Here is a 12,856-nt window from a genome sequence, read left to right on the forward strand (position 1 = left end):
AATAATGGCGCGGCCTTGCGACGCGATGGAGGACGGCGGCGCGGCGCGTCGCGTTGCAGCCTGCCCGTCGATCCGGAATCGAAGGTCAATTATTTTTAATGTTCCTTCGCCTCTCTTTCGTCGGTGCCCGCCGGCTGGCCACCTAATACATAAATATTGTACGCCCGATTCAAAGTTCGGCATTTTCAATCTGTCATGCTTTCCCAGTTAATACCAGATATTCCCGAACGAAGTAAGTTACGATTTAACCGTGTCATCTTTTCCAATTGCCAAACGGGGTAGATAAATTAGAATTTTAAATATATCAATAAATAATTGCACACACGACAGTAAGATTGTGTTGGTGAAAAATTAGAAAATAGATATCGCAGCGTCTATCTCATTAATTTATCGAACGTAAGCTTATATTTAATATTTAAGACTCCTAAGAAGAAAAGAGATTAAATATTTCTACAGTTGTAATTAAATTGCAACGCAAAGAATCAAATTTCTCTTCGATCTATCATTTCAGTGCAACGTTGCCCCAGTCTTTTTATACATAAATTCATACTGTACCGACGTTCGCTAAAGATATTCGTCTCTTAGAAATGTGCATAATTAACGAAACGGATTACCGACGAATAATATAACAAATCGATAAGCTCTTACTTCGCGCAATCCCCGACGAGCTAGGGGTCAAGATAGAATTAGTATTCTTCCATAAATCCTCTCTTGGAACTCTTTGAGAATAATTTATCTTGCTCCGGGTATATTCGAGGGGAACAAATACCCTTTCTTTCATGCCAGTTGCTTAAGATACTCGACTGAGACTAACGTTTGTAGCTCGTGCTCGTTACTTCAATTAGAAAGAATCAGGATCCTTCCTCCTTATTTCCGCGAACTTCATTGCACCGAACACTTTTTATCCGGTTAAAAGTAATTTTTATTCAGTTTGCCTGTCTGATCTCTTACGGCGATATTCCTCTTCAGACACACGATGTTTGACTCTTAAGAACTGGCACGGCCAAACTTATCATTTCGCCAAATAAGCCCTTTTCATGCGGCTACAAATCTCGCTGTTTTTTTTTCTCTCCCTCACGGGTCACGAGATAAAAATAGCTGGAAGTTAAGCCTTACATCACCTCCCCGAAGGCTATTTTGAAATAGTTTCTGCAGAGTATGTTTAATGGTTGTTTCTACGTTAAATGTCACCATGCCACTGTTTCATCAATCTATTTTTCAAAATTGCAGACATATTTTATGTTTTTCTATTCTGTTTAGAGAAGTTGGGAACATTTGGCAAGGTTCTTAAAATAAATACATTGTTATTCATTATTACTATTATTAATTAAAATGTTAAATTTAATCCTCTAAGGAGACTTTGCAAAGCTGGATTCGGTAACGTTTTTGCGTGGCTCTTATCTTATACATCCTCTACACGCTGCGGCTTTCTCTCCAGTCCCGAAAATATTCACGACTGAATATTTATGAAGTAATGGACAGATGAAATGGACGGGGGGAAAAAAATTCGATCGAGCTCTCCCGCTCGGCAAGTATTAATTACTATCGACGAAAAACAAGGGCGTCCGATAACACGAACATTTGGCACGACTCGCGTCTCACCGTTATTTGCTAACCAGCAAAAAACTGCACTCCGGCAGCGACGCGTTGCAATAACGTTGTTGCATAAATCGTGATCTACCTTCGTGAGAGTCCTCGTCCGCATGCCTCGTCCGGTAATCCACATCTCGCAAGTGCAGGACCGCCCGGGCGCCCGCGCGTCTGTTTTACACGACGAAGCATCGTCCGAGGATATTGCACATCGGAATCTAATAATTGCGATGGCGATATCCAATTCCGGTAACGTGACAGACTTAAGTTATAATTATATCGCGCGTCCATAAGAAATATATTTTGTAAATTAATATGTGAAAATGTATAAAAGAGAGACGACTTGAATTTTACTTTGACTTAAGGATTCATGCAATAGAATCTATTGAAAAATAAAAGATTACAAGGAAAATGTGATTTTATTTATTATTATTATGTAAGATTAAATTCTATAAGATTAGAGATCGCAAAATAGTCATAGAGGGTAATAAAGACGGTCTAATTTCTTGTATGGGCGAGAATGTATTTTGCTATTTTATTAATGATCAACTTAAACTCTCGACTAATCGCCGAAGAATTATACCTGTTGCTGATGTAACAATCTGTATGATCGCTATTGAATTCTTCCATTACGTATATTGCTCTACTTTACGGCGTGCGTCCTTGTAAAACGGACACACAGACGAGTCGGCGGTTCATTTTCGAGAGTAGTATTGATCCCACCGTTACAGAACAAACTGGATCAATTATTCTTGTCCTGTTCTCAATAATTCAGCGATGTTAGGCCGAGGCACGGATAAGCACAGACGGCCAACAATCGCAGCCTGTTATGTCCATTTTTCGATATTTTATGCAAACTTCCTGGTATCCAATTTAGTTTTGGATATAGAAAAACAAGATACCCCTATAACTTTTTAATCTAACAATATAATATAATTTCTCGAGACAAAAATAAATTATTTTAGAGTAATTTGTACAATTGGCACTACACTGAAAAAAAAATAGTTAGATTTGAGAAAATATTTTTTCACATAGTACCAATGGCCTTATTTACTTAATATAATCACATATTTATTTAGAATTAGATATTTTTACTTAAATTAAGTAAATATATCTAATTCTAAATAAATATGTGATTATATTAAGTAAATAAGGCCATTGGTACTATGTGAAAAAATATTTTCTCAAATCTAACTTTTTTTTTTCAGTGTATAAAACTCGTATTTGGAGATAGTATTTTTCCAATAATTCAAATGTATTCAATTCAATCTTGTTAATTGGGAATGTAAAATTGGTCAGGTGTTAAGCAACAAGTGATAAATCATGAGAATCCGATATAACAATACGTTTAACTTCTTGTGTGTTTAATCCAAAGCTATCTCTAAAAAATGAGATAATTTTCTCTCTTATTTTTAAGCTTGACGATCTCGCCGCGGCTGGCATTATAATTATTTTTTACAAGTTTTATTTTACCGGCACCGCTTTGTCGCTCGCGGGTCGGAGATGGCCGAAGAAAAGAACTGGATCGTAAAGGCGGAAAAAAAGGCGCGGTGGTAGTAGTTGATAAAATTGGCGGGCGCTCGCTATCCGTACAATTCGATCCCCCGGATACATGAAATCGGACGATCTTGGCGCGCGAAACTTTTTCCTTTGAGTCGTTTCCCGTTCGGAGTGTAGTGACATGGAGTTTACGCGACAAATCGCGAAACTTTATCTGTATCTTTATGCACAGGCTATTTCTGAGTGACATCGAGAAAAAAGCTTTCTCCGCAGACGCTTTTATTAATACTCGGAGTAAATATTTCTCTAAGCAAAATATTTATTTTAATAATTCACGCTTTAAATTATGATATTTACTTAGAATTAGAAAGAAGTAAAAATAATTATATGGAAAGAAGGAACGAAGGAAGAACACGTTTAATCACTTATTATTACATGAACTATTACAACATTTGTTAAAATGTTAGATTTTTGTTCATTCACTTGATGTGCGATACCAAATAAATCTTCTGCGAAGAGATTTATTTTTAACTCGATATTTTATGGCTGTATTTGTTAGAGAAAGAATGGAACAGATATCGGCATTTCCGAAACGATCTCAAGCATTCTTTATAGGTTTTCGGGGAACACTCCAAATTCAACTGCGATTGATCGAGAGTAGATTCCTCCCCGAGTGCAAACTCAGCATCAGGCTTTTTCTAAAACATAAGTGAATATTAGACTATAAATTATCTTATAGTAGATCAAATTATCTTATAAATTGTCTTATATTAGACTTAGTTAGTTTTTTAGATTTAAGTTAACATTTTTTAGGAATTATTTAAAGTTTTATCAGTATTTAATATTTAATATTTTTAATCTTTGCTTCTTTAAATTCTATATGAAATATTATAGCAGATATCTGAAAACTTTTGAAGATTTAAAGTATTTTTCTGATAGAATGTGTCATTATAAATGAATATATATCTATTTTAGCCAAATTAGGATCATTAACAAGCTCAGCAAAATCGATTTCTCTTAACAAAATTTAAAAATTTGGATCAATCAAAGCTAACTATAATTGAAAGTATCTTATTTAAAATGTAGAAAGTAAAACGTAAAATATTAAAATTGACGGCACATGAAATATTAACGAAGTTTAAATGTTAATCAGATCTGTCTTAAAATGAAGTGCTCGCCTCAAAATTAGGACACACATATTGCGATAAACGAGGAATGTTTATCGCAGATAGATAATAGGTCGGTCTCCTCACTCTCTTCGGATCGAATGCGATTTTACGAGTGCGGCAATTTCGTCATCCACGCTATTGCGTGTACCGACGTATTTGAGGCATTATACGGGAGCGAGGATGCAACGACAGGAGATTCTTGCCATGAATTATTGCATTACCGTGTGCCTTGATTGCTACTCACTCACTCACTCACCCACCCTCTGTGTCTCTCTCTCGCTCTCTCTCGCTCTCTCTCGCTCTCTCCCTCTGTCGCGCGCGGAGAGGAGCCACCGGGGCATACGGGGCGCCTGATGTCGCAAAAGTCTCGACTAATGCACTTAATTGAAGCTAGAGCCGCCGCATTATGCACCTCCGTTCGCCATTAACGAGCTGTTTCATGCAATCTCACTGAGCCATCGCCCGCGATCAGGCAATCGCCTGAATAATTCTGTCGAAATTCTCTGCATACTTTGTGCATTTTTGGTGATTCATGAATACGCTGTGCATCTTGCAAAGGAAAAGAAACGAAAACTTCAAGAATATTGCTAAATACGTCGAAACTTCATTAAGAAAATGATATTTTAATAAATTACATATATATATAGTATATAGTATAATGATATATATGATAAATTTATAGCTATGCTCTTACGTTGCGCTATGTAACCATCTAATCTCGAAATTTGTTTTATACAGACGATTAGATGATGTTTAGCTGTAAATAGGCAAAGACGGTTTTCAGTATACGCAATCTATACTGTTCTTGAATAAATGATAGAAGTCATAGTCTTCATTTCTTTAAACAATTTACCAAGCAAAGTATTGATTTAATCATTAAAGGATTATTATATTACGTACCATTTACTGACGACTTGTTGACTTTTATATAAGTTGGGCATGCACTTATTTACATTTTAGCGAGCTTGTCAGCTTATTAAACGAATAATTAGCGGAGATTACACAAATATAAAGAACTTACTTGTTTTGCATTTAACAATTCATTTATAGTCATAGTTGGCTTATCAATAGATCGCGTTTCATCAACTCCTCGGGCTAAAGCGTCATTAAATTATTCTCATCCGAGGTAGACTGCTCTACAGGCGATTGTTTCGCTTGTAGAAATCACGGTACGGTTCACGGTATCGTTATTTGACGTACGTCACGCGAGTAACCCCGATCGAGAGAGATTGCTCCGATATGCAACCAGCCACTGACCCCTTTCATTCTGTCTGTCGTTTCCAGGTTGGCAGCAGCGCAAGAGGCGGCACAAAGGGACCCTGGATACGCGAGTCAGTATTACGGGAGAAGGTCGAGGTTGACCGGATTGAGGAGTGGTCTCGGTGACTGGACTAGCTTCGGAGGGGAGGTAAGGTGACAATTGCCGATTATCGCCTTTGTTTCCGTTATCCTCCGATACGAAATGCCGTGATCGTTCGTCTAAATCCTGCAGCCCGTGACGTGGCTTTAGAATCATCGGAGAATCAATCATCTAACGTCTCTGCAGTTGTGCAATTTCTCCCCCGAGCGATCTCTTCGCCGCTTATTGCTTGAGAAGTTGCTTGAAGAGCAATTTATTTCGATGGCTTTGGTCGGGTCTAGAATTTGAACGCAAACTCAAAAGATATTTCAAAATCGTGGATCGTTAGAAACGTACCTACTTAACGATATCATCAGCGATAAGATTAAAGTGACTAAGAAACTGTTTTAAGTACACACTTTAAGTGTAAATTATATTACATGTTACTTTTAAATGTATGAGTATATGGTACATTACTTTTTTAAAATTTTAATTTACTTTGTACACGCTGTTATTAGCCTGCTATTGAAAGGCCATCGTGTTTTCGGAGTTTTGTTTGAGCAGAACACCGTCGCTTTCAGGTACCTGGTCTGGTGGACATGGCGCCAGGCCGGGATCAGGGTGGAGGGGCGGGTGGCGGTGGGGGAGGCGGCAAGGGCACCACATCGTTGTTCATCCTTTCGGAGGATAATTGCATACGGAAGCACACGCGCTTTATCATCGAGTGGCCGCCCTTCGAGTACGCCGTCCTGCTCACCATCATCGCCAATTGCGTGGTCCTCGCCCTCGAAGAGCACCTGCCGAACAAGGACAAGACCATACTCGCACAGAGTCTCGAGTCCACGGAGATCTACTTCCTCGGGATCTTCTGCGTCGAGGCGAGCCTCAAGATCCTCGCCCTCGGCTTCGTCCTCCACCGCGGCTCCTATCTGCGCAACATCTGGAACATCATGGACTTCTTCGTCGTGGTGACCGGGTGAGAGTCGAACGCTTATTTGTCAGTAAAGTCTCTCCCTTCGTCCACTTCCGTTTTTTCACCTTTCATCCCCGGTTCCCTCCCACGGATCTTCTATCAGCGATCTTCAAATATTTCACGTGTTTTTGGAGAAAGAAGCTTCCTGAAATTGTCAATTCTTTTTATTGATTATTAAAAATCCCGTAAAGTAATATTATCACGATATTCACATGAGAGAGTAAGCGACTTTTCTATTTGAACTTAGCATATCGTTGCATACTACTACATACATTTACCATTACTCACATAAATATAGGACAGATCATTAATATTGATTATTCAAGAGAGACAAACATTGTTTCACCTATTAATTAATTTGCGGTCGAAGCGAGCGACAAAATAAACCTCTTTCCCTAATTACATCCTTATGAGGAAACAAGATGTTGGAGGAATCGGTTCGACTAACATTGCTAAACGAGACACTCTATGCCTTGCAGGCATAATTAGTAACTTGTATCTAATATAGCGGAATTTTGACGTATTCTGAAATCTACGTGAGAAGGGAAAGCGATGGAAAGTATTTTATCTTTTTCTTTAAAAATTGATGTATTATTGCATTAGAAATTAGCAGCATATATGATTTTATATAACTAATTTATTAAAAACCGATATATGAGCGTTGATTGATCAAACGTAGTTATTACCGTTATAATATTTTGGAAAATTTTGCTACACTGGCAACGCAGTCCGGAAACTGGTTTCTCCAGCCGTAGGAATTAAGGAAAAACACGCCGATCGCCATATCCGTTGGTCAGATAGATTCTAGAGTGATCCTTGGATTAGGTCGATGACCGTGTTCGCCGAAACAAACGTGGACGTCGACCTGCGTATGCTACGTTCCTTCAGGGTCCTCAGACCGCTAAAGCTGGTTTCGAAAATTCCAAGTGAGTCAGTCAGAGTTCTGCGAAAGAAACAGCAGCGACTTAACAAACACCCAAAGAAAGAAACTCCTGCCAGTAACAAGTCGAGCTAACAAGTCGAGCAGCAAATGACCCAGCCCTCCGCTCCCCCTTTCAACCCCCTGTCCACAATGTGTCTCCTGGCAATCTGTGTGCGGTTCTCAATAGTTTACAAACATAGTTTTAATGTCTCTCCGACGCCGAAACTTAGCTCGATCCCTTCAGTTTCGGCCGATTCCGCTGCTTTAGTTATAACCTGGTACGACGTCTAGTTTCGGCAAGCGAGAGCAGCATTGACTTGTCTATATATATCTATACATTATTACATAGTTCACGTCCTTCTGGCCTCCTGCGTTAGTTTTCTACTTGCGTAATATGACGTCGTACGTTTTTACTAACCTTCGCTTAAAGGCTATGGGTGTCTTAGATCAGTTGACAAAGTTAGAGTTGATGATGGGTAAAGCTAGCTCAGTTGATCGATATTTGTTGGATAATATATAATTTGTATGTATATTTATATATACATTTATATATATATATATATGAATTCTCTCTGTGTGCCTACACGTTGTGTTTCTAAGTATCTCGTCTAGATATATATTCTACATTCTTCATAGAAGGATTTGCGTGAACTAGCGATTAGATTTTATGACCAGTTTAGATCTATCCAATTTGATACATATACATTTCAAATTCAAAAAATGCACAGTTACACACAAGGACACCGTTCACATAAGTAAAGATTCTTTGAGAAAAATGTTAAATTTACATATATACAATAATTAAATTTTTGTGCATAACACATAAACTATTTTTTATGATATTAAGTTTGTTTAATTAAATTTTTGCTGATAGACAGTGACATAAAGAATTATATTTTTTTTAAACGATAAAACAATCACAAGATAACTGTTGCATAGTTATGTTTTCTTGCAACAATATAGAAGATAGGTGAAATAACACGTTAGTTTTTCTTATATTTTCTAGACACTTTATAATGATTCTAATTCGTTCTGTATGCGTAGAAAAATAAACACGTAGAAAGCAGTCTAAACGCTGTTAGTCGCCAAGTTAAGATTGAAATTATTCTCTCTAAATGTTAGGATGTAATTTGAATCGTGTCTGTGTGAAAAGAAATCTATTTATTAATCAGTAGCTGGTATTTCGAGAGTATGCTTTCTTTTTGGAATAAAACGATAACGATTTGGTGGTCAATCGTCTCCAATTTCGTACGCCGAGGATGCGCACTCACGAACAAATGGACTCACGAACAAGGAAAAAAAGAGAAAACACACACACGCACACAGATGTAATGACCCACAGAGTGGGTATATTTAGCGATTAGCTATTTCTAGCTGCAGTTGCGCTAAATAATAGAGCCGACTATACATTGTTAAATGGATACGTGTCCTAGAGCAGATAACGTGTTCAACAGCGAGCCCTTTATTTGTTAAAATCCGTTCCCTTAGAAATTCACGACACAGACCGAATGGTTGCTTTGCGACTCATAATTCTAGAAGATGATCGTCCTCTCCCAATTTCCATACTAGGACTAGCTCTTTTCGCTTCTACCGATGTTATCACAAGCTAGCCAGTTTTTCATTTATTGACAATTTTCGTCATTAACGTTATTCACAGTGGAGATTTCCCATTTGCTATTTATAGCACACATGGTTCAATTGTCATTTTAATGAAGAAGAATTCGCGTTTGTGAAGTTATAATTAAAGGCATTTAGTTGTTGCAGAAATCTAGTTTTTATTTTATAATCTTCAATATTTATGCAATCCATTTTCAAAATTGAAATAAATCTCTTTCTCCGGTTCTATTTTCAGAATTAGAAAGAATTTAGCACTGAAAGTTGCTGCGAAATATTTTTAGTATTACATTTGATTCAAATGTTTCTTTATGTAGAATTGACAAAAGAAAAAACAAAGAAAACGATTTATCTATAAGAATTATCTATAGCACTTACTGTCCTTTTTTGGATTATTTTGATATTCAAAATTTATAAATTTATTTAAAATTCTCTGGAGTTTATTAAAATTGGAGAATATAATGAAAAAAAAATAGTTTTAAACTTTCGAATTCACTGTCTAGCAGTGTGGAAAAGACCTAACAGCTTTATATAATATCTTTTCTCTGGATTGAGGCGAATCTTTTCGAAAAGCTTCTGCTATTGGCGAGAGTCAGAAATAGATAAGTGGCGGTCGATGACCGTACGGCGAACTGATATCTTCGAGAAACTAGCGCCGCGAGTTCACGTGTGATTATAGCCACTATCACTAGCTCGTTCCAGCGTTTCACATTCTCCTAGACCTAGATGTACAGTATTTTACATAGTCTAGAGAGTGTACGTACGTACATAGATACGTTTACACTTATACATTGATCCTACCCCTTCGCGGTGCTCTTTTCAGTAGAACATTGCCCTATCTCATCGGATCATTTATTTTTGAACATAACATTAAGTTTGATAAAATAGTGGAAAATATATATTCCTTCAGATATATCTCAAAAATCAATAATTCACAATATTATTTAGTTATTTTACGATTTAAAATTGGTATTGCATATCGAGATACTTTAATAATATTTCTTAAAAAATATCATATTAAAATAAATAAAAATAAAGCCGCAGATTATATAATTTCCTTCAAATTGAGATTTATATATTAAAGAATATAGGAAACTAAAAAAAAATAGAATTAGATATTTGCTTAACAATAAACTCCCCCCTTTCTTTAAATCTCTTTGAACTCTTTAAACATGTACATTTTTTATATTAAGTATTTGACCTTTCTGTTAAATTATAAGGTCCATTTGGGATTCACGGACAGAGATTGTCTGCTATAGATATAGCTATTTATATCCATTTTGCGCTCAAAGTTTAATTCATCAGAGTTCTTTTGATCTTCCACATACAAAAAATTCCATCCGATCGTCCCGATAGCATTATCATCCCGGGCTAGGCTAGAGAGAACGCTAGTTAACCATCTAGTGGACGTAGTATAAGTACTTAATTATTAGTATAATAGAGTAGTAAGTAGTAAAGTATGGCGGGGTGTGTGTGTTTTTGGGGCAGGATCATTACGTCGTTGTCGCAAGGCATACACCTGGAGATGGATCTGCGCACGTTGCGTGCGATACGCGTGTTGCGACCGCTCAAACTTGTCTCCGGGATACCGAGTGAGTAGCGCACCAGTACAGATTGGAAAGCGATCGAATTTTTTGGGACTCGAGGCTGCTCGGCTCGAGGAAAACCAAAGAGGTCTCACGTTGCCGGGAGAGTTGTAAACGAGATTCCGTGAGACCGTCGTAAATAGCGCGTCGAAATAGATGCTCGTATTCACACCTTGAACCTAGCGTCAAAAGTTTCTAAAGTTGTTTCTAAAGTTTATTATTTAAATGAAGCTTACATTTGTTTTGAGTGCGTTAATTGCACACGATCATTAAATTATCGAGTGTACATACAAAATTACATTATTGAGTGTACTTTTTACATTAGCGATACTAGACGAAGGTGTGAGCGCGGGCTAAGAGCACATTTAGCGCTGTTTCAGTTTATTCATGTATTCTATTGCTATCACACATGTTTGAATAATAAAAATATCAGTTCGAAAAATGTTTCAAATGTGAAATATCACTTTCAGATGATTACCACTTGGCGCTAAACGTGCGATAAAAATGCGCTCTCGTTGCTCGAGGAAATTTACTTGATAATGAATAATGGATGCTTACGACTCGAAACTTTGCCGTGTCTGAGATTTGGGTACCTCGAAGATCGAGTACGATCCGCCGTCGAGAATTACTTATTTCTTGAATAGTGGCTACATAGATTTGAGAAGGAGCGAATTAACAGATATATGAAGTCAAGTAGATCAGAGTTAGATCAGATTTAATCGCAGATATATTTATCTATCGCCTGTAGAATGCTTTCTATCGAATTAGATCGATCATTCGTTTTATGTTAGTAGTATTGCTTAAATAGCTACTACTGAGAGCTCGATGTTGTATTTAGATGCGGCGGAGGTATCCTAATCCTTATTGTTAGATGCAGGATCATTTCGAGTGGCAACAAATGCATATTTTTTTAAAAATTAATTCAAAATTAATTTTGAGTTATTTTAAAATTTAAAATAATTTTTTTGAGAGTATTATAAAATCTAGATAACGATCTTTTTAACAATTGTAAATAATTATTATAATTACCATGAAACAGATAAAATATCCTATTTTTTGCTACAAGCTAATTTTGTGGCTTTCAACAAATATTAATCTTGTTTATACAAAAAAATCAAAATTGCATCACGTGCAATTTCTCGAGCAATGAGTAACGACAATAATGCACGGAAGTTATATCGAGTATAGAATTCTATATCGATCTCGTAGGAACGGTGGTTGGGCCTAATTACTCCTCGGTGATTTTTTTGCGAACAGGTCTGCAGGTGGTGCTCAAGTCTATCATCAAAGCAATGGCGCCGCTTCTGCAGATTGGCTTGCTGGTACTCTTCGCCATCGTGATATTCGCCATCATCGGCCTCGAGTTTTATTCGGGAACCCTGCATAAAACATGTTACAGTGTAGAGGACATCAGTGAGTGTATTCGAAGGTTCAGCCTTCTAGAAATTTTTGTTCAAACTATACTGCTTACAATATTGCTTGCTTTATTTTATGTATCTTTTATTTACCACACAAACGATTGAAAGAAAGATCTGCGAAAACCTTGAAGTGTATGAAAATATAATTTGTGTTTATGATTATTTAGAAAAAAAAATCTATATATATGTGTTTTAATCTTTGGGCTTCTCAGGCCCATCTTCGCGTTAATATACTTGAGATGTTTTACAATGTTGGACGTTGCAGGTATAATCGTAAAGGAGGGCGAGCAGCCGAGCCCGTGTAGCGCGGACAACAAAAATGATGCCCCGCCCGGGGCCCACGTGTGCAACGCGAACATCTCGACGTGCTTGGAACGCTGGGAGGGACCAAACTCGGGCATCACCAGCTTCGATAACATCGGATTCGCCATGCTCACTGTCTTCCAGTGTATCACTATGGAGGGCTGGACTGCCATATTGTACTGGGTAAAGCAAGAAATATGTTCTTCAGTGTTAAAAAGTTCTTTTCTCTCGTCCTCTTTCTATTTGTTACCGTACCTCTTTCTCTCTCTCTCTTTCTCTGTCTTTGCCTCTCTCATTTTCTCGCTCGTTCTTCCCTTTTTCTGCTAAAAATTCGCCCCCCCGTTTATCGCGCACGATTTGTCCTAACGCAGTATCGTTACACGAAAGATAACATTCTCAAATGTCTGTGTTCCATAGAATGATGTTGCCCAGTCAATCCTTT

At 37.3% G+C, this 12,856-nt stretch overlaps 1 protein-coding gene across 17 annotated transcripts in view; it reads left to right on the forward strand.

The window, feature by feature from the left end:
• Positions 1-12,856, forward strand: part of Cac (calcium voltage-gated channel subunit cacophony) — a 179,929-nt gene that overhangs the window by 111,837 nt on the left and 55,236 nt on the right. For all 17 annotated transcript variants that reach the window (XM_071704211.1, XM_071704198.1, XM_071704213.1 and 14 more), the window contains exons 3-7: positions 5,544-5,667; positions 6,180-6,574; positions 10,596-10,699; positions 11,951-12,106; positions 12,377-12,597. In XM_071704211.1, the coding sequence (XP_071560312.1) occupies positions 5,544-5,667; positions 6,180-6,574; positions 10,596-10,699; positions 11,951-12,106; positions 12,377-12,597 (1,000 nt within the window). The remainder of the gene's footprint in view (positions 1-5,543; positions 5,668-6,179; positions 6,575-10,595; positions 10,700-11,950; positions 12,107-12,376; positions 12,598-12,856) is intronic.

Source organism: Temnothorax nylanderi, unplaced genomic scaffold, assembly GCF_030848795.1.
Source record: "Temnothorax nylanderi isolate EJ_2023f unplaced genomic scaffold, tnyl_v1.0 TNYL_tig0039_pilon, whole genome shotgun sequence".
Lineage (NCBI taxonomy): Eukaryota > Metazoa > Arthropoda > Insecta > Hymenoptera > Formicidae > Temnothorax > Temnothorax nylanderi.